At 44.6% G+C, this 22,897-nt stretch overlaps 1 protein-coding gene across 1 annotated transcript in view; it reads left to right on the forward strand.

The window, feature by feature from the left end:
- COL4A2 (collagen type IV alpha 2 chain) overlaps positions 1-22,897 on the forward strand; it is a 197,967-nt gene that overhangs the window by 112,218 nt on the left and 62,852 nt on the right. The window contains exons 5-16 of the mRNA XM_025364401.1: positions 4,197-4,331; positions 4,416-4,460; positions 7,998-8,114; positions 9,415-9,486; positions 9,945-9,980; positions 10,089-10,151; positions 11,866-11,901; positions 13,940-13,981; positions 15,814-15,912; positions 17,555-17,590; positions 18,160-18,210; positions 19,283-19,327. Coding sequence (XP_025220186.1) covers positions 4,197-4,331; positions 4,416-4,460; positions 7,998-8,114; positions 9,415-9,486; positions 9,945-9,980; positions 10,089-10,151; positions 11,866-11,901; positions 13,940-13,981; positions 15,814-15,912; positions 17,555-17,590; positions 18,160-18,210; positions 19,283-19,327 — 777 coding nt within the window. The remainder of the gene's footprint in view (positions 1-4,196; positions 4,332-4,415; positions 4,461-7,997; positions 8,115-9,414; positions 9,487-9,944; positions 9,981-10,088; positions 10,152-11,865; positions 11,902-13,939; positions 13,982-15,813; positions 15,913-17,554; positions 17,591-18,159; positions 18,211-19,282; positions 19,328-22,897) is intronic.

A 22,897-nucleotide genomic window follows, 5' to 3' on the forward strand; every position in this document is an offset into this window, starting at 1 on the left:
TTTAGAAATTTTGAAGCTTTTGAGATTTATGCAAAGACGTTTAAACTAGACTCTTTTCACTTTCTGGGAGTAATTTTTATTTTTAATGTCACTTATCGCAAAAGGAAAGAAAGAGATGAAAATAACCTTTCCGGTTGGGACTTTCTGACTGAGGATGGAAGTTGATAAGGACGATGATTAGCACAAAGGAAAACCCTTGGCATGTACCTGGTCCTCCCAGCTGCTCTTTATAGATGCACCACACTTCCTTAGTGGGCAGGAAATCCTGGGGAAAAGCTCCATCCTGATGACCAAGAGTGGCCTCCTCGGACCACGCTGTAAATGTCCATTTAATCCCAGCAATGCAGGCTTTGCAATGTGCACAGCGGTAAGGGCTCCATCTGGGAGGACTGAGGTCTAACTCATATTCTGTCCAGGCTCTTCCCGGCCCTCTCTCAGCGGGGAAGCTGGATGGAATTCTGTGAAATGTCCCATCTCCTCAGAAGCTCAGGATGGACTGTTTAGAAGTGATGCCATCTTGACAATCACTAGAATGGCTATAGCCCAAAAAACGGAAAATCACAAGTACTGGTGAGGATACAGAGGAATTGGAACCTTTGCGCATTGCTGGTGGGAATGTAAAAGGGTGCAGTCAGTGTGGAAAAAGAAATTTAGCGATACTTGTGCACACATATTTATAGCAGCATTATTTAGCAATTCTACTCCTAGGAACACACCCAAAAGAATTCAGAACAGAGACTCAAGTAGTCACTCATACACACATATTCACAGCAGTGCTATCCACAGTAGCCAAAAGATAGAAACACCACAGATGTCCAGGAACAAATGAATGAACCCATTGTGGTCTATCCGTACAGTGGAATATTATTCAGCCATCAGTGAATGAGGTAATGAATCCCAAAAACATGATCACTGAAAGAAGCCAGACACAAAAGGTCACACATCGTATGATTGATTCTGTTTATTGGTAAATCCGTAGAGACAGAAAGCAGAGTGGTGGTTGCCAGGGGCTGGGAGGAAGGGGAATGGGGAGTGATTGATTAATGGGTTTGGGACTTCCTTTTGGGGTGAGGAAAATGTTTTGGAACTAGATAGAGGTGGTGGCTGTACAACATGGTGAATGTATTAAAAGCCACTGAGTTGTATCCTTTAAAATGGTTAGCTTTATGTTAAGTGAATTTCACTTCAGTAAAAAGAAAAGGTTACAGCATGCTCCAGAAAAGGGAAGACTAGAGTTTTTCATTCCAAAGTCAGACTCCCTAACCAAGAAATAAAGATGAGAAAGGAGTTTACTGACAATGAAAGGAAAATGAGTACATGATGTGGTTAGCCACTTTCCCCCATCAAAGGGAATTGAGGAAGGGTTAACGAATGCAGATAAGAATGTGGTTTTTATCAATAAGACGTGCATATTTCCATGTTGGTTAGTAGCAGATGTTCCCTTTGAGTTGGCTATATGAAATAATCCCACTGGTCACTGCTGCTTGTTTGGTTGGCTAAAAAATAATAATCCCACTGGATAGCTATGTAATTTATGGGCAATAAAAGTTAACAGTCCCGATAAGAAACATTTTATCCCCCAGAAGACAGCCGGTAGACACTAACAAACTGCAAGCCTCAACATAGTGAGGGAATGTAGAGCTTCGTGGCATAGTATGTAATCTTAAGAAGGGTATAGTCTAGCATAGCCACAAACTAAACAAAAATGAGCACCACTGGGAAGGACCCACAAAAGTTGGAATCAAAACATGCTTTGTTCCCAAACTTACAACAAATGTCGAGTAGGAAACCACTAAGCATTGGAGATGGGACGAGCCTGGGATATCGTGCGCCCAGGGCCAGGGCCACTCATCTTCCGTGAGTCTCCTCACCTAGGTAGAAAGACGGTGGCAATAGCTTCCACTGTAGAATGTTCTCCAAAGACACTAAAGTGCCCAGGCTTCACTATGACTTAGGAGGCCTGAGATCAGGCTGCCCGAGGTGACTACTGATGTGGCATTGACGGGACCCCTCTGGGACACATGGAGGGTAGAGGAGAACCCACTGTCTCTAAAACTCTGACTTCGGTCCAGATCAGGTTGCCCTATGGGAGATTTCCCAGCTCCCCTTGGTTTGAGGGGACAGGGGTCCCAAGATTCAGGATACATCATCTTCCATCCACAGCCTTAATCTGCGTGAATAGCTTCCACCCCAAAAAATCGTCTTAACTCCTTCCCCTGATGCCTGGAGTCTAACATCTCAAGGAATTGCCAGTTAGGAACAGTAATGAATTTGGAGATGAGATCTCCCCACACCCCTCCATGCTCCTGCCTCGATGACATTAACATTGTACCCTGGGATGCGTTTTTAAGTTCCAGTTTCACTTCAACTGTGTGGATTGCTGAGAATGGCATTATGAACATTCTGTGAAGACAGACACTTCTCAGCTGAACAGTTTACGCAGGAAAAGTTACCTGGAGGCAACAGAAGAAAAGCCTAGAAAAATGGCTCAAGTCCCCCTCAATCTCAGGGTGAGACAGGAATTTGACATTTCGTAGCAAATGGGGCTTGGCAGGTAAAGGTGCCATGTGATGAATCAATAGCAGACTCATTCGTCTCAAGAGGAAATCAGGACATACCTTTTTTTAAGTTCAGGCTAGCCTGTAAAATGTTAAAATAGAACTATAATACAATAGTTAGTTCCATCCATAGGAGAGACAGAACTCTCCCTCCCCTCTTTTCTCATTTTTAAAACATTTTTATTGTGGTAAATTTATTTTTAATTTTTTTAATGTAACATTTTAAAATTTTTGTTAAAATTTATGCATAAAAATTTATGCATAAAAATATGCATACGTCCTCGCTTATGAGTGGCAGCTGAACAATGTGAACCCATGGACAGGGGAGGGGAACACCACACCCCAGGGCCTGTGGGTGGGTTGGGGGGAGGGAGAGCATCAGGACAAACAGCAAATGCAGGCTGGGTTTAACACCTAGGTGATGGGTTGATATTTTATTGTATTAAGTTCCAGGGTACTAATAAAATAATAACATCGTAGTTACCCTTTGGGTCATATTGACGTGTCTGATTCAGTGGCATTAAATTCTTTCATGTTGTTGTGCAGCCTTCACCACCAGTCCATCTTCAGAACTGTCTCATCTTCCCAAACCGAAGCTCTGTCCTCATGAAACACTGACTCCCCCTGCCCCTGCCTGGCCGGCAGCCCTCATGCTACTGTCTGTCTCTGTGGGTTTGACTGTTCTAGGGACTGCATCTAAGGGGACGCTATACAGGATTTGTCCTTTCGTGACTGGCTCATTTCACTCAGTACAGAGTCCTCAAGGTTCTTCCGTGTCACAGCCTAGGTGACTACGTCCTTCCTCTTTAAAGGCTGAGTGCTGGTCCATTGTGTGGGCATCTGTCCATTGTTGGACACTTGAGTGGTTTCCTCGTTTTGGCGGTTGTGAATCACGCTGCTGTGCACAGAGCGTACCAGTGCTAGCCCCTGCTTTCTCCATACCCAGAGGTGGAATCGCGGGATCCTGTAGTGATTCTCTTTTTTAATGTGCTAAGGAGCCGCCAGAGTTTTCCAAAGCAGCTACACCATTTCACTTCCCACCAGCAGCACACACAGGTTCTGATTTCTCCACATCCTCACAAATACTTACAATTTTTTTTTTAATAATAGCCATCCTATTTAGTTTGGACAAACATTTTTGTATGTTTCAGAAGCTCTTTTTTTTCCCCTCTGTGTGAACAAAAGGAGAGATTAACCACTTAAACATCTGAGGGTCATTTTGATATCTGAATGCAATATGCATTTCCACACCTACTGTATGCATTATATTGAGAAAAATAGAGATAAAATTGTAGAAATTCATTTGGAAAATTTTTTATACTGAAAAGGCCTTTTAAAAAAAAAAACCCAAATAAGTTAATTATTTCATCCCAACCCAGTATTATCATTTCACAATGACATGACTTTAGAAATTTAGGATAATTTTTTTCTCACATTCCGTATTTTCTCTTCTTAAACTCTGTGACTTCTTTTGTTAGCTATCATGGCAATAGATGGTGGTTTACATATAATGTTCCCTGTAGATTATAACTCTTTAAAAACAAACAAACAAAAAAAGTAGTTTTGAAAGTAACCGTAACTGATCATGAGTATTTGTTGTGATTAATTGAGGAAATTGAACCTATGTTGTTCCCACAGGGTCAGCCTGGGCCAGTGGGCCCCCAGGGGTACAACGGGCCACCAGGATTACAAGGATTCCCAGGACTGCAGGGACGCAAAGGAGACAAGGGTGAAAGGGGAGCCCCCGGAATAACAGGACCCAAGGGTGACGTGGTACGCACCGCTGTTGTGTTCCCCTGGCCTCGTGAGGGTGGCGGGTATCTCAGCCGTGGTTAATTTCATTTGCTTTCTCCATAGGGAGCAAGAGGCGTTTCTGGATTCCCTGGTGCCGATGGAATTCCTGTAAGTTTTATGGAAGATTGGAATTGTAAATCATTGCATGCATTCTAGGCAATACATTTGTGACTTAAAGCAACATTTTGAATGAGACCTCCTTTTTTGTTTATAACATAAAACATGTGGGGGCTATACATGCATATTCTCCCCACAGAATTCAGTCAGATAGTGAACAAATTGTTTGCTTTGTAAAGGTCCTTATAGACTTGGCTTCAGAATTGAGACCACTGTACTAAACTGCGCATTGTTTGGGAATAAAAAGCTAGAGTGCTATCCAGATATATGCCCTAAAGAGCCAGTCTTGCGATCTCGTTTGAACTATAGAGCAACCTGCATATAAAGTCGTTCAGCCAAGAGCGTGAGCAGAATGAAGCCCTGCCGAGCATTCGTGCAGCTTCTCAAGTTCTTTACAGCAACCTCACGTAAAACAAGAAAAAGAAAAGGCATGGTTTGTTCATGAGAAAAATCTCAAAATGCAATAAAATGTGTTTTTATAACCTAGTTTACTTTACTTCTTGTGGCATAAAAAAATAAACAAAACAGCCTGAGTCACAGCCTTCTTCACAGGGACCCACGAGCAGATTTCCCAGGGCTGGCTTCCTGGCCAGACCTGACCTCAGGGATCAATGTGTTTATCGCACATTCTGACCCGCCTCCCATCCGGCTACTGCTGTGGTTCTGAGACATCTGCTCCACAAACCTCACACATATACACAGATGTGTGTGCCCGTGTCCTGCAGAGGCAGGTTCTGTATCCCCACACACGCACATGCACAGGGAGAGAGACTCCGTTCCCAGGCTGCACGAGTAGGGCCTTGCAGAAGAGGAGGGAATGAGTGAGTGAGGGGCAGTCCCAGAGAACTCATGCGTTTCCATCAGATCTTTAGTCCCACTGTCAAGGAGACATCTGCAGAGCAGAAGGAGACAGGGCAAAATAGAGGAAGTCGCATTTGCCAGACAAGAGCTGCAAGCCAGTGATCTCGGGGTCACCTGAGTGGTGGGCTCAAACAGACACCTGGGTTCACACAGCCCTGAAGAAATAAGGAAATAACGTTCACATCAGTCAGAATCTTGAGAAATGGACAGAAATGAAGAATCTGCACCTTCCAAAGATTAAACAAATTAGGAAAGTATTTTCATATTAATGGTCTGAATCTAAATCACACATTTTTAAACTACTCTTTTGAACTCCTTAGAGCGTCTTTAAGTTTTGTCTCCAGCTGAAATCTGAGTTATAATGGAGTGACATTATGGAAAGCAATTGCAACTCATCTGTACCAGGTTTCCTTCATGTTTCCACTTTATACTCATTTAATGTCAGAGGCAAATGTCTCACAAACTAGGGAGGAACTAATCATAATTTGGAGGAATGATTGTGGTTAGCAGGTGAGGACCATTTTCGACAGAACCTGCTGCTCAAAGGATCCAATCTCTCTTAACTGCAGAACTCTGATACTACAAATTAAGTTAACATAAATGTCACCTGCCATAAGTAATCAGTTAATGAATGTAGAGTTTGAGGGACCTGGATCATTTTAGCTGATTAGAAGTTATATGTAAGAAGTGATATGCAGTAAAATCTTAGCGTGGTCTCATATCGCAGAGTATCTAATTAGATGTTCAGCAGAGACAAACATTTAACTCAATGGAACTGAAATTTTTCTTTGAAGCACAATTTCAAACTAAGATTAGATTGACATGCCATTTCAAATAACTTAGATCAGCTCTAAGCAAGTAAGAAAGACCAACAGCAGACAAATAATAGAGAAGCATTTAAATGTTACAGTTCATTTTAAGCAAAAGCATCACAGAATACTAAAAATCTGGAGCAGAACATGTGGAGAGCTGTTTTCTCGAGCTGAAGTGCAAGGGCCCCTTATGTCTTTATTTCAAGGGCCACTAGCGTGCCAGCTCTGCAAACAGATGGAGAAGCTGCCCACAAATGGGGATTCCTCTGGCTCACCAGAGCGTTTTACTGAAGCCCGTCAGAACTCTCATCTGATGGTACCAGTTCAACCAATGGCTGTGGACATAGGGATGTGCAAATAAAAGTTCCACTTTTTTATTGTATTTCTTAATATCATTGCGGTTACGGCACTGTATGTAGGATTGGTTGCGTGGGGTTTTGGAGGTTTGTTTGTCGTGTTTTGTTTTGTTTTGTTTTGAGACAGGGTCTTGTTCTGTCGCCCAGGCTGCAGTGCAATGGTGTGATCTTAGCTCACTGCAACCTCTACCACCTGTGCTCAAGCAATTCTCATGGCTCAGCCTCCCGAGTAGCTGGGATTACAGGCACTCGCCACCATGCCTGGCTAATTTTTGTATTTTTTGTAGAGACAGGGTTTCACCATGTTGGCCAGGTTGGTCTCGAACTCCTGGCCTCAAGTGATCTGCCTGCCTCAGCCTCCCAAAGTGCTGGGATTACAGGTATGAGCCACTGCGCCCGGCCAAGTTTGTTTCTTTATCTTGACGTTTTCCAGATTCCTCAAAGTAAATATAAAAGACATCCCAATGACCTCAAAAATCACTCTGGAATGTATGTTTGGTTTATTATCAAGAAAACTAAAAGTTTAACAGTAACTACACAATAACAAAGCATATAGCTAAATATCTATTGTTTAAAAAAACAGTAAAACAGGCTGTGGCCAGGTAGTACATAAATTATAGATTATTAACCCAGCCCCTGTAATCTCCTGGAACCAGCTTAAGGCAGTGAAAATGCCCACAAATTTAGCCTGAGTCCCTCTAGTCACTGCAGACACTTGGCTGTGTTGTCTTTCCCCACCCCCAGACATTTCAGAAAACCTGACATGCTTCATAATTCGTGTTTAAGATCTAAAAGGTCATGTTTCCCAAGAAAGCAAACAAGAGGCAGTCAGTTCTTTTAAATATGGCAAGGCCACGGATAAAATCACGTTGTGGGTGTGTCTTCTGTGTTTAGGATGTGGATCTGTGAAACTCACTATCTAAAATTCAGCTGGGCACAACTGATAAGGACCTCCCTGTTACCCCTGAGAAGGAGGTAGCTGCTTCTGAAATCTCTCCTAGAATTTTTTTAATGTACCTTTACTTGTTTTCTACAGGGATAAGGACCTCCCTATTATCCCTGAGAAAGAGGTAGCTGCTTCTGAAATCTCTCCTAGAATTTTTTAAATGTACCTTTACTTGTTTTCTACAGGGATAAGGACCTTCCTGTTACCCCTGAGAAGGAAGTAGCTGCTTCTAAAATCTTTTCTAGAATTTTTGAAATGTAATTTTACTTGTCCCTGCTAATAGACAGTCACTCAAATAGTAAGACAGAAGAAACCCTGTGTATTTCTTACCCAAGCCCACGTAAAGCAGAACTTTGCTTCGAAATCCTTTCCCTGCTTAGAACTATGCCTTATGCCTTCACTGATTTAATCTTTCATTCATTCATTTGTTCACTTTTGAGGTGTCTTTTCCTTGGATTCATGCCGGGAATGTGGCTTATGAGAATATTTAAGACTGTTTTATCACACAGTTACGTGGCTGGTTGGCTGATTCTCTCACTGCTGTCTTTCCCAGGGACACCCGGGGCAAGGTGGGCCCAGGGGAAGGCCCGGCTATGATGGCTGCAACGGAACCCAGGGAGACTCAGGTCCACAGGGGCCCCCTGGCTCTGAGGGGTTCACCGGGCCTCCCGTGAGTATCCCCACAGTGCCTGTGCTCCAGGGACAGGCAGACCCCTGCTAAGCCCTACCTTTATAACCGGGGTGGGGGGCTCCCGCTCATTATGGCCAGAACGGAAACATAACTGCCTGTTGACGCCCAAGACATGATGTTTCTGGATTCAAATAACTTCATTTTTCATATCCTTTAAATGTTAGATAGAAAATCGTTGTGGTTGATGTTGTTCACTCTCACAGTCTCCTAAGCGTCACTTCATTTTCTCCCAAATTCTCATAATGAATAGTGGAATCGTAAAATGAAAATTAAAAAGCTGAAACCTTGACAGAATTCTGTCCATCACCATCCTTATCAGATTCTGAAATACTTTGTGATGTGGGAGTGCAGTTATTCTCCAGCAGATACAAGGCAGGAGTTTGTTTTTTAATGGAGGAACTTTTATATAGTCATCTGTTTTGTAGCCTCATTTATTTTTTTAAGGTCTTGGTAAAACATCCTGAAATAATGTCTTCAGTAGTATGTTGCTACCTTATTTCCAAGAAAATCTTGCAAATTCAGGGTTTTACTAAAATTTTGTTTGGTGAGACTTTTTATTTAAAAAAAAAAAAAAACTAAAGTGGGGAGGGAGGAAGAGTCATTAATCACCTTCATCATGTTTTCACCTGAAGCGAGTAGAGTTCTCCTCCTGCTCAGTTCCAGCTCCACCTGCCAGTTCCCCTTTCCTCAGCTGTTTCTGTTTTATGTGGTTCAATTTTTCAATAAACTACATCAACTTCTACTCTATATATCATCGATTTCATTATCAAGAAACATATCTATTACTTTAAGTGGTTCTTATAGTAGATGTTGAAAGATATTTACACATGCACATATGTATATACCTACCATTTATATTTGACACAATTCCAATTTTAAAGAATGACCCAGTGTCTATCCCGCAAATGGGTGCTTGAGTTAATACGTTTAGTACACTCATGCCAAAGAAAGCACATAGTAGTATTATCAGAATAAAAATAACATTGGCATACTAGAGGGTTGGTTGACAGAGATTCATTTGGGTTTTGAAAATAATTTAAATCCCAAAGTATTTCTATTCTAACTCTAGGAAAGATACGATTGGGTCAATAGGAAATTAAAGGTGTCTCCCTGGTTGCTGAATATGGGGCTGGTGTTCAGAATAACCCCCATCAACCATAAGAACAATTAGACCTTGCCTACAAAAGTCAGTATTCCAACATCCAAATTATCATAGATGCACCGAATGTTAATGGACTTTTTTTTTTGTTTTTTCTTTTTACAATATACTGCTAATTAGGGGCCCCAAGGACCAAAAGGGCAGAAAGGTGAGCCTTATGCACTGCCTAGAGAGGAACGCGACAGATATCGGGTACGTTTGCAAGAGATGGGAGGGGTAATGAAGGGACCCAGTGTAAATTCTCAACTAGCAAAGTTAATTGCCAAGTGAACTTTGCATGTAAGAATGAATGTACTGAAGGCATGCCGAGAATGGCAGCATAACCCAAGTCACATTGAATGTAAAAGTCATCTTGTTTCTGATCAGGATGTTTTCAATCTTATTTTTAATTGTGTGTTTATCTCTTTCCCATATTCACAATACTCCAAGCCAAGTTAGTATTTGTACTTAATATTAGTAAATATTAATATTACTAAAATATATTCTGACTAAATCACAATATTAGTAAAAATTAATATTAGTAAGTTAACATTACTAAGTCCTGATAGGGCTGATGTGTTTGATATGCTTATTTCCAACTGCAATAGAAGGTAACTAAATCTGAAGATGGTTAAAAGCTATCACTCTTAAAATTATTTCTTCTCCGGTAGGGCGAACCTGGGGAGCCTGGATTGGTCGGTTTCCAGGTAAGTTTATTTTTATTAGACGAAATTCAAAGCAAAAGTTTAAGAGCTTCAGAACTCCAAGTACCAGTTTACCTCTCTTAAAAACATTCTCTCGCTACCTATCCATAGGGACCTCCTGGCCGCCCTGGGCCTGTGGGGCAGATGGGTCCAGTTGGAGCTCCAGGGAGACCAGTAAGTACTGGGACACAGGTGCCGACTCTGGGACCATCATCAGGTCATCCCTTCCAGATGCCACTTCTTTAGGGGTTGAATCCAGATGAGAGCTTTAAGAATAATTATGATGCTTACAGGTGTAGCAGAGAACATTAAAACGGACCATTCCTTGCACACATTCTGCTGCTGTTAAGGTTGAAGAATAAGAACTTAAAATTATGGTCACCAGCTCAGTGCCAGTTATGTCAAATTTTGACTTGGTCCTGGCAGGGTGCCCTTCCATCCCCACCCCATACCTACCCAGTGACAAAGAGCCCATCATCCCTGGGCAAGGCAAACCAAAGTTCCACAGGTTCATAAGGAGGAAATGGGGTTGGCCTGGGCCACGCCGGTGCTAGCAGGCCTATCACACCTGGGCTCATTCCAGCAGGTGAGATATTGGCCATTGTTTAACAAAATGGCCCTTGAGGGCTCATTGCAAGTAGGAAAGAGCAGAAAAAGGCACTTGCTAAGGCTTGTGCAGCTCTCTGGCCACTCCCAGCACTGTACAGTGACCTGGAAGGTGAACTGGCCACTGCAAGAGCTCCTGACTCTCTCATTCCCCACGTGTGTTAGTAATCGGATAAATAGGCTTTAACTTATACAAGGAGAGATCTGGGCTGCAGGTAAGAGAGACCTTCTCACAGGAAGCCATTGCTCAAGACCGAGACAGGCTATCGAGGGACACTAACACCAGTTCCTTGACAGATACTGAGGAAAAAAATGAAGTCATATATATTTGGGGAGACTCAGTCAAACTAACAGTTGAGGGTGGGAGTACTTATTATTTTCTTCAGATTATAATAAATAACAATAATAATAATAGATTTTGTTTCTACAAAGCAAATTTCCCTGGTGCTGTGAAAGTCATTTTTGCAAGTAGCCCTATCTGTGAAAGACCTGGTCAGGGTGACTGAAATCAGGATCATACGAGACGCCCTTACTGTTTCACTCCATTCAGTTGTCGGCTTAGTCACAGCACACATGCCACATGCCTGGGTTTCATACTTTAAATGCACAGCTCAGAGAAGTCAGGCACAACAGATTGTACTTGCTAGGTCCTTAGCTGCTCTGACAGCTTTTGGTTCTTCACACGAGCCAGGCAATCATCCACAACCCCCTCCTTGTCCGCTCCTTTGTATCCACTTATTTGTACTTAAACACTCTTCTGATCTGAAATGCTTTACTCCTAAGCACGGTGTTGACACTGAATGCGCTGCAGAAAGACACACCGTGACATTGCAGATGGACTTTCCACCCTGCAGTGCCAGCCTGTAGATTCATTCTGTCCATGAACACTGGCCGAGCTACCAGGAAGAAGTGCCGCATGGAGTCTCGTGGGGACTCCCAGAGGAACTCGGGGAAACTGTCTCTGCAGTCACAGGGCCTGGGACCTTGCAAAGGGATCAGAACAAACACAGAGAGGACATGGGTGAAGTCGAAAGCCTAAACACACAAAAGCAAAGCAGAAACAGCTGTCCGTAGACAGCGGCAGATTCTGAGAACTGGAGCTGACCCGAGTCCCTCTCCCCAAGCATATCATCCCTGCCAAGCCAAATGCATCAGAAACCTCCATGCATCCTACACAATGTCCTAAATGTACAGTGAATGGCTTTCCCAGAGCTTTCCAGCGGATGTTATCTGGGTCCTGGGGTAAATAAAACAGTTTACACATTTATTTGTATTTGTACAGGGACCACCCGGACCCCCTGGACCAAAAGGACAGCAAGTAAGTTGGTTTTGGGGGTTGAGGATGAGGGAAGTGGGTACTTAGGTGTTTGTGGGTCTGTTTTTTACCATAAAGCTTCTTGGTTAACAAGTATTTATTGTTTATATTATGATGAAAACGGTTTTGTAGGTTTTTAAGACTTAATGTTAAACTCCAAGGATAGATCCATGGTGCCTCTGGACATTAAAAAAGTGAATAGGTGGAATGATTTGTTGTTTGCAAATTAATTCCCACATGCCTGTTGCTATATGAAAACCAAACGGATGAATATTTGATTGAAAATGAAGATTAGAACAATTTAGGGACAGCTCACATTTATTCAATTGCATTGATTTATGAGAATGGACAAAACGTAACTCTATCTGTTGTAGAGAGGCCAATGTCATTCTTCTTACCCGACTAGAATTAGGTTCTACAGGAGTCTAATGTCAGCCTCTAGGGATATATTCAGTGATAGTCAAGTTAGGCTAGAGCCCAAAGCTATATACTGTTTTCATCCCAGAAAGGTTATTAAATTGGTTGGAACACAGCAAAGTAGGTGGTTTGTTAGAAACTCGGAGGACAGAACTAGGGTTCCTTATTATCTGGGAAAGCTGGATAAATGTCCAAGACAAACGAATGCAGTTGACAAGGGAAGTATTTGATCAAAATGCAACATAATTCAGAAATGCTGGGCTGCCAACGGGAAGCATCTAGGAACCTTTCCCTTGCCCTGTGTCCCGATGGAGGACGTGCCAAGGCCACACATTGCCATGCCTGCCCATTGCTGTGACCCCTGGTGACCACAGCTGCCACCGCCCATGCCCCCAGGCTCCTGTCCCCTCTGACACGGCTTCCTGTCGGCTGGGGAGCTTGCGCAGGCTGCTGGACGCCCCACCGCCTGGCAGCCTGGAGCAGGATAAGATGGGCTGCAGGCCAAGAGCAGCAGAAATAGGACCGGGCGGCCGGGCTGAGGAGGCAGCAGCCAAGCCCTGAGCCCAGGCGTGAGCCTCAGATCTCCCCTTGCTGCAGCAAACATAAACAGCCCTCCTCACCCCTGACCAAGTCACTTCCTGGTGACTTTGACGACCAGCTCAGGAGGCAGAGAGGGACCGTGGGGAACTCCCACAAATTGCATTCTAATCTAGCCTGGCTGTGTTTCTGGGCTTTGATTTCAGCTCCCCGTCAGGTGGGGAAGAAGCAAAAGGCAAAAATTCATTGAAGGCTTTGTTTGTGTGTTCAGAAAATATCTGGACATTGGAGGGGGCGGACGGTAGACCGCAGAGAGAGAGCTCAGATAGGACCTGTGTGACCCTGCTGTCACTGTGGGAACGCAGCAACCCTGGGAAACAAGCAAAGCTGTTGGGAGTAGAAGAGGACTGTGCCTATGATGTGCACAAATTTGTCGTCTTGCTTTTTCTATGCACGAATCTTAGAGGTCAGCGTTGTCAGTCCTCCCACACATGGCTACTGCGTTCATGAAATGATGAAATCCTTACTGTGACACTGGGCCTAGTTTTGCTTCTTAAGCAAAAAGGGAGACAGAAAGGCTGGAGAAAGCCCGGAGAATCACCTAAAATCATTATATTCTGATTGATTTTAAATTTCCAAAGATTATTAAAAAGATGGGTAGAGTTTATATGAAATGAGGATTATTTTGCCAAAATGAGAGAAGACTGAGCCAGAAGAAGAGACGAATCATGGTCTTCAAATGCAGAGTCCAGGGAGTGACACGGGGCTGCTTCCTCCATCTACGGGGCCAGAACCCAGGGACATGCTCTTAGACCACAGCCTGCAGAGACCATATACTCACGATTGAGGGCCAGCACCACCTGGAGTCCAATCTCAGCTCCCACTCATTCACTCTGAGGCCTCGGTCAACCGATAGGACAAACTGTCAGTTAGTTTCTATAACGCAAAGCAAGAATATTATGAAAATATAGTTGCTCAGTAAAGTTGCCGATACATAGGTCTCGGGTATCTTTTTCTAAGAAAAATAATTTTATTTCTCTCTGATTATTAGCTTTTTAAAACTTACCAAAATTATTTATCTTTTCAGGGCAACAGAGGACTTGGTTTCTACGGAGTTAAGGGTGAAAAGGTAAAGGAAGCCTGGTCAATTCCAGCAGAAGCATGCAGCATTTCTCAGCCAGGAAATAAATCATTTTAATTACTAAGTTCTGTGCTGTAAAACTTTTACCTTGAGTTGGTCTGCAGACAGACCATTTGGGTAGGGAAATAATCATTGCAAAGTGCTAAGTTGTCACCCACATGCCAGTGATAATTCTGCATCAACAAGACGGTAAACATGGACCATCTAGGCTAGCCGAGACTCTGACACAGAGACATAAACTCAGCTCATCTTCAGCAGGTGGAGGTGAGGACATGCCATCGAGGGCATCTTCTCATGTGTGGAACCCAGAGGTGATTGAGGGGACTGAGACTAGAACCAGAGACTGACATGGAGCCATCACAGGGACCAGGGGATCTCAGGGACCAGCCCTGGTAGGCCACAAAGGCAGCCATAAGGACCATGTGGCTTTTCTCTTTCTTTACAGTGCTAAGATTCAAAGACCTCATGACCTTTGAGAGGAACGTGTGAGATCACATGCACGACAGGCTTGATGCAGCGCCCACACCCCACAAGCAAAACCTCACCAACACAGTCCCATTGCGTTCACCACAAAAGCCATGTACCCACTGTAAAATAGACCTGTCCCTTGGCCTCATGACTGGAACATTTCTATTTTGTTTTCCATTCTGCTTTTTGATGGAACAACACAGAAAGTTGAATCAAGTCCTGCTCACGTTTGAAGAGGAAACTCTTCCTTCTTTACATTAATGCCATAGAAGAAGTCAGAAAAGAACAATTAGCAAGCAGAGGGCTTCTGGGAAAAAAAGAAAGAAAAACATTGAAGATCCAAACACATAAAAATGTATAGCGCCATACGATGAAATATAACAACATAATAAAATAAAAAACAAGTGAAATCTGGGAAGAAATCATTGGTGGGAGAAGAGAACAGTCCTGTTGAATATAATGGAGATTAAGTTTGAGTCTACAATCTACAAAAGGCTTATGCAAATAATTAGCAAAGAACATCAGCAGCCCAACAGGTACAAGGGAGGAGAACAAACAGTTTGGGTATTTTAAGATACTCTATTAGTGGACACTCAGCGTGCACTGTGGAGTATCACTTTCTGCAGCTGATCCATCATCCCCTTTACTGCTGTCCATGTTATGTGATATCCGGGCTCAGACTTGTATGATATAGTTTAATGTGGAAACAAAGGAAAAGACAATAATGTTCTTTTTGTGTCCGTTTCTGGGAGGTAAAGCCAGAATATTATGCAAGGATAGTTGTCCAGTAATGTTTTAGATAGATTGGTTTCACCATCTGCGCACCACATCAAAAAGCGTTTTCTGCTAATGATGAAAGTGCAAATTAAAGCAATCTTGGGATATTATCTTTATTCAAGATTGCTTTTTATTATATAAAAACATCTTTAGCTGGGGAAGTAGTCTTTCATTTTTTCAGCATTTCTTTTATCTTGGTGCCCATTTTGGCAACCGGTAGAGTAATACCTGTCAAAAACCATGAAGACATTAAGTCTTCATACCTAATAATTCCCATTTGTAGAAATTCATTGTAAGGCAATAACCCCACAGAAACAAATGCAGTTCAAAATTGTGAACAACCTTCATGGCCTTTATGCATAAATTCTAAATGATTGCTAATGAAAGGAGGATACAAAAGGCTTACACCAGGATTACTCTATTTTGTGATTATTATACTATAAAGAGGTATACATATGGTAAGTCATATGCAAAAAGGGTTAAAACTGCGGTATTTTGGCCATATTGTGTTTGTATTCGAGTTTTGTGGTTTCCTTTCTATTTAAAGACAACTACTTTTGCTAAATAATTTGCAGGGTGACGTAGGGCAGCCGGGACCCAATGGGATTCCATCGGACACCCTCCACCCCATCATCGCGCCCACGGGAGTCACCTTCCACCCAGATCAGTACAAGGTAAAGAGCAAAATTGACTGTTTTCCTAGTTGAACTAAAAAAAGGAGAGTAAAAGTAAATTTCTTCAATTGTATTCAGTCACATTCCAAGTAGAAAAAGCCTCACCACCAACTTGGAAAATTGCGCATGAAAACATAACCATGTCCTCCCAGAATGTTTTCAACGCTTGCAGACAGTTACTAGATCCACAGTGCAGTTGCTTTGTCAGTCCATCGTCTCAAACAATTGTGATGAATCTGAAGCAACATGAGAATTCATCAAAAAATACAAACCTCACGTCTATCCTTACGTTCAGTGTAGATGGAGGCTAATGGTCATACCGTAATTCAAAGCCAGAATCACAGAACTATCTAGCAAAATGTGTTCAGCAAAATAAAACCTACTTCTTTGCTGACATGAAGCACCTTTTGGAGGATCAAAGTCAGTTTTTGACAGTTTCTGAATCGTTCAATTAACATTTTGCTTAATTGAAATCATGCTCTTAGTCTGAAATAGGAATTGCCGTCCACTCTGCCTGGGTTTGAAGGCTTCTGTGCCACCCACTCGCTCAGGGAGGTCCTGCAGCCTTTCTAGGGCTTCCTGTTCTCCTTGTCAAATGGGGATGGTGACACTGACCTGGAGCTGACGAGGAGGTTGCAGGCGACTGTGAAACACTCAGTACCATGTGGGGCACACAGAATACCTGGGAACTAAAATAGAAACCCCAAATGTGGAGATCTTGTCTTTCCAAATAGAATCTGATTCCCAACTCTTGAGCATCTGTCAGGATGGGGCTTGGTTCCTGGGTCCTGGGTCCTGGGTCCTGGGTCCTGGGGCGGATTTGGCAGGCAGGACCACTGCCTTGCGGGGGGAAAACAACCTAGGTGGCTATGGCCCAAATTATGAGTGACTGTTGACAAAAGTGTCCTGGGAGGCAGCAGGGAGGGCCTCTTTACAGCTTCTGGATGGGAGCCCAGAGCAGGGTTGATGTGTATGGAGGTGCTCAATCTTCTGAGTCAGGCTTCCCACCCTGTCTACAACCCAGGCCAGGGTGGGATCCAGGGCTGAGCATGGCCAACCTGCAGAGACAGTTGTGAGCTGCAGGAATCGAAGGTACCTTCCAGGAATGACGGGGACAGAGGACCCGCCAGTTGCTGTTTCTTTCACCATTTTAGACACAGAGAAGTGGGAAAAACGTAGATCGTGTTTTTGATCTATGATATTGACATGGCTTTCAACAGCCGCTTTTGCTTCAATATGTTCCATGTGTATCTTTTCCTCAGAGGACGTCCTAGTAACGTTTTCTTCCAAAGAGTATTTTCATTAAGGCTTTTCCTTGGGCACGTTCTCCCACGATACGGATGTAAACATCTGCCTGGAGCTTTGTGGGGGATAAAGGAAAACACAGAGAAGAAAAGACAGACTTTCACCTGTACCAAGAGGAATACATGAATTAATTTGTCTTGTGAAAATATAGAAGAAATAGCACATCTTTTCCCTTGAACTTTGAAGCTGCAAAATTTAAGAGTCGTGTGTTGCAATCAGTTGATAATGATTGAGGATTGATTCAGTACTCTCAGCCCATATAATGAACCCTGATTGATTTTTACCCGTTACCATCCTTAAATTAATAAGCATTTCTTATTTTTCATATTTTTCACAGGGTGAAAAAGGCAGTGAGGGGGAACCAGGAATAAGAGTAAGTCGAGTAATGCACCTGCTCCCTCCCCTGTGGCTCCTGGGCGCTCGGCGCTCTGCCGGGCATGACGGGGTGCGCCGTGCGCTCAGGGCCCGCACACCGTCAGTCTCTCATCCCTTTGTCCATAGCAGGACAGTATTAGTGTGCATTTTTACACTCTGTTTCCAGAAGTCAGTTCTAGAATGTCTTCCTCTTGGTAACGTAAACACTGGCTAATCATCTTCTGAGGTTTGGGAAGGGAGCGTGAAGATGGCAGAGGGGCGTGGCTTCCATTCAGGCGCCACCAGGTTCTGCCCTCTGTCCCCTCTGTCACTGCCTGTCCTCAGAGCTTCACGGTCACTTACCACGTGACGTGACACACGCAGTCCTGGATGGGTGACAGCCCAGGAAGGCTGGCGGGTCTCCTAGGACTGTGCCCTGCACTGCGCCTGAGTTGAGCATCACCAGGCGGTCTGGACACCATCGGGACTGAGGACACAGAACCCGGGAGCAGAGGATGACACGTGGGCCCTGCCGGCTGGAGGGGCCACCCCTGGGCTGCTCCTTATGCCCCTTCTGCTCTCTCCTAGGGCATTTCCTTGAAGGGAGAAGAAGGAATCATGGGCTTTCCTGGACCGAGGGTAAACCACGCCTTTTATAACTGCAGTTGTTGGTTTGGTTTGGTTTTTTTAAGTAGGCTTTCCTTTTTAGAACTGTTTCAGGTTCACAGCAAAATTTACCAGAAAGTACAGAGATTTCCCATTATTACTCCCCTCCCCCGACACACACACACAGCCCTCCAGCACGAACATCTTGCTCTGGGGGCTGCACTGGCTACAATCCCGTGAACCACCTTGACACACCCTCTGTGGAGGAGGCGCGAGTACCGCACAAACCTTCCTGCTTGTGTGCGTTCAGCTCAGTCTGGTAACCAAAAATGTAGAATATCTTAAACACACACTGATTTCCGACGGTCCCAGGAGCCCAACAAAAATGTCCCTAGTTGTAAGGGGCAGGAAGGGGTCCCTGTCCACAGTGTTTCAGCCACCTGAGAGACAGACCTCACCTTCAGAGCCCCAGCCTGGGCTGACCCCACTCACTCCACGACCACGCCTAGCTGAGGGCTGGGACAGGTGGGCAGAGCCCTGGGCCCAGGAAGAGAAAGCTGAGTTTTGGTGACTATTTGGCAGTTGCTACCACTCAAAAGACCATATTTTACATTCTCCAAAAATAAGAATAGAGAGACACAGTAGAACATTGGAGTACAAGCCTTTTTGTATTTTTAGTTTTTTTATTGTGCTGTCTTGGTGGATTTCTCTGTATTTCTTTAAGTGGTAGAAATGATGCGTGTTCTGAAAGCATTGCTAGAATGATGTATGTCCCTGAGGAAATGGAAGTCTTGGGATGGCTCTGATGCCTTCCGTAGTGAAGCAGCTTTGAGATTAGGATGGATTCTGCTTTCTTTGAGCCTTTTTATCATAGTCATTATTTCCCACCCCCGCCCGCCCCCAACTTTGTAAAGAGGGAAGAATTGTATTAATAGTTGGTATTGAATTTGGCAATTTGTTCCTATTCTTTAGAGTCTGGACCTGAGGCTTGTTCAGTCTGTCTGTCAGCATTTTGCTGTAGTCACAGCCAGGTGCCGTAGTCAAGCCCTCTGGAAATGTTACTGCATATTCTGAGCTGTTTGCTTCTGTGTTTTGTTCACTCCAGGGTTCCCCTGGCTTGAGTGGTGAAAAAGGATCACCAGGACAGAAGGTAAGCTGGGTGCATGAACTGCAGTCTACTCTGGGCCCACGACATCCCACAGAGGTTAAGTAAGTAGGCCTTGGCATCTCAGGAAAGAAAATTCATCTCTAGAAAAAACATCGAAAACGGTTCTTGTATTTGCAGTCACACAGATAATCCTGCCGCCCAGGTCATTCACAATACTTGAGCTGGGTCATTACCTTGGCTCTCATTTTTGCAAACTGTCTTTTGGTTCCTCCCCTTCAAAGCGTCCGTCACTCGACCCCACCAGCCGTGGCTTCTGTATCGTCCAGCCCCACACCCCTCCTCCGTGTCCTTGTCGCTCGTAGGAAGGTCCTGGACTTGGTAACCCAGGGTCCACCTCAATGTTTTTATAGATCGACCCATACTCTGACACTTCATTTACGTTTAATGACAACCCAATTATTTTTATCATGAGTTCTGTGGACAGATTTTCGGCTTTTTTTTTTTTTTTAGGAGAAAAATGTTAGGTAAGAAATGTATTATGGACCAGGAGCAGTGGCTCATGCCTGTAATTCCAGCACTTTGGGAGGCCCAAGGAGGGTGGATCACCTGAGGTCAGGAGTTTGAGACCAGCCTGACCAACATGGTGAAATCCTCTCTACTAAAAATACAAAATTTGCCAGGAGTGGTGTGGGCACCTGGAATCCCAGCTACTCAGGAGGCTGAGGCAGGAGAATCACTTGAACCCAGGAGGCAGAGGCTACAGTGAGCTGAGATCAAGATCGGGCCATTGCACTCCAGCCTGGGCAACAAGAGTAGAACTCCATCTCAAAATAATAATGATGATAAAATTTTTAAAAAGAGATGTATTATGAATCTAGGTCAGATTTAGAACCGTCTGAACTCTAGGTCATACACGATGTTTTAGTTCAGTGGTTGATGCCTTTTCACTGTTCGCTGTGCCTGCGGGTCCCACCCCACAGCCCACAGCACACGCCTCCCACGGCAGGCCCAGCAGACTGCCCAGGCACCACCACTGACAGCCCCTTGGGTCTCACATGGCACTCATGCCAACATACACACACAGACGTGTAGCTTCATGTGCATATAACGGAGCAACAAAAGAAATGACCGTGTCTGTGCTGCTCTGCCCAGTGCCACTTAGAGAGTGTTCCACATTGGCAGGTACGCATCTGCCTCGTTCTTTAAAGCTGCAGAGAATGGCAGTCAGTGGATGCGCCATATTTCCTTGCCCCCTCGAGGTGGTTTTCGTATTTCCAGCAAACATGCAGTCACCTCGGTGTACACAGGGCTTGGTTGCCTGCCCATGGGCTAGTATGTCCATCGCTCAGTCCTAGTAGGTGCATAGAGATAGAGTATTATCAAAATCCCTAACCTTGGAATCACAACTCCATTGAATCCTGCTCAGGGCTGCACGGAGGGTAGTGTGGCATCTGGAGGCCCACGGGCTACGGTTAGCTGGTGCAGAAGCTCAGCAGGCCTGGTGGGGGTTCCGCGTGCCTGTTCCAGGACCGCAGGTGGACCTGCCTCCCAGTCTCCCTTTCTGACCTCCACTGGCTCTAGGCATGGTCGTCTTGACCCAGCATTCTGGTTTTGACCCTTCAAACTTAACACCGATCTTGCTGACTTCCTGCAACCTCAAATGATCTTACTGTTCCCATTCCTGGTTTGTTTGTTGTTTTTTGTTTTTTTTTTTGAGACGGAGTCTCGCTGTGTCGCCCAGGCTGGAGTGCAGTGGCCAGATCTCAGCTCACTGCAAGCTCCGCCTCCCGGGTTTTTACGCCATTCTCCTGCCTCAGCCTCCCGAGTAGCCGGGACTACAGGCACCCGCCACCTCGCCCGGCTAGTTTTTCGTATTTTTTAGTAGAGACGGGGTTTCACCGTGTTAGCCAGGATGGTCTCGATCTCCTGACCTCGTGATCCGCCTATCTCGGCCTCCCAAAGTGCTGGGATTACAGGCTTGAACCACTGCGCCCGGCCCCCATTCCTGTTATTTTATGCTAAACTCAGCCCAGGGAGCCAGTGCTAGGCTTTGCTGTAATCAGGAGTACTCCCAAAAGCAGCACACCTACAGCAAGAGCTATCCAAACCCACCCCACCCCGAGGCCACGTTCTAGTTCATGGCTTAGGAAAAGCAAACGTTGTAAAGGGACAGAGACTAAAGCAGACGTTATCGTTCAAAAGTAACCCATTTCCACCTACCCCATGTGATTGAAGTGCTGCTGTTAATTTCCTACCATGTGCTAGTAAAATTATAATTATCTTTAGTTTTCCATCTTCAACACAAGGGAGTTGTAGTGTTTAAAAGTACATTTCCAGGTGCCTGTAATCTCAGCAGTTTGGGAGGCCAAGGTGAGTGAATCATAGAGGTCAGGAGTTCAAGACCGACCTGGCCAACATGGCGAAACCCTGTCTCTCCTAAAAATACTTTTAAAAAAAAAATTACCTGGGTGTGGCGCATGCCTGTAATTCCAGCTACTCGGGAAGCTGAGGCACAAGAATTGCTTGAACCCAGGAGGCAGAGGTTGCAGTGAGCCAAGATCGCACCACTGCACTCCAGCCTGGGAGAGAGATTGAGACTCAGTCTCAAAAAAAAAAAAAAAAAAAAAAAGGTGCAGTTCCACAGAACTGCTCCCTGGAACTTCAAAGTTAATGAAAGACAAGATGCTATGCAAACAGTGGCCACCTGGCAGCTCCAGGGCTGGGGCCCAGACATGAGGATGGTGAGGCGTCAGGCTTTCATTTCCCAGCTTCCTTTCTACAGTTGCAACAACTCGGGAAGACGCAGATATTTCCAGTGAAGTGGGTTACGGGGAGGCAGTTTACTCAACTATAGAAATGGGAGACAGGCAGACATACACAAATGACGCATCCACCCTGCTTATGAGCACCGTTCTGCACCGCAGCTGTGTCCGCCCTCTGTCATCCCACTGGCCAGGTGGCGTCACTCCATGACTTTCAGTTGTCACCACCCGACCCCTCCCCCCAGACACCAAAAGCCCCTCCAAGGAGCAACTGCTCGGTAACGTAAACAGTGCATCAAAATGGGAGGAACCAGAAAAGAAAAGGTATCCTGGATGGGAACTTGCCCTCCTCTACGTAAACACGGGATTGGTCACCTGTCATCCCTGCTGAGATTGTCAGAACTTCTATTAGTTCCAACCTTTTCTAAAAAGGAATGGAGACGTAGCGTTTATGAATTTGGTTATATTCGATTTTCTGAGAAATTAGAGATGGTTTCCCCTCCTTTTTCTGGGGTAAACATATGCTTAGTAACTGAGCAAATGCTGTCCTCAGTGTTATTTTATCATTTTAAAATAACTCCACAGAGTTATTTTTTAAAGTGTTTACTGAGACCTAGTCTCCTTTGAGGAGTACCTGCTGCACCGGCACGCGTCATGTTGTGGGAAGCCCCCCTCAATAGGACCGTTGTCCTCTGTGAGGACCGTCCAGGACTCCAGGGACGCTGCGTTTGCACCGGTGGCAGTGCCGATGACTTGGACTCTCACCAGATCCAGCCTCAGTGTTCCCTGTGGCTGTGTGTAGGTTTCCTCTGCAGAGCTTGAAGTGGCAGACGTGACCTCAGATTGAGTT

The sequence above is a fragment of the Theropithecus gelada genome, chromosome 17, assembly GCF_003255815.1.
Source record: "Theropithecus gelada isolate Dixy chromosome 17, Tgel_1.0, whole genome shotgun sequence".
In the NCBI taxonomy this organism is placed as follows: Eukaryota; Metazoa; Chordata; class Mammalia; order Primates; family Cercopithecidae; genus Theropithecus; species Theropithecus gelada.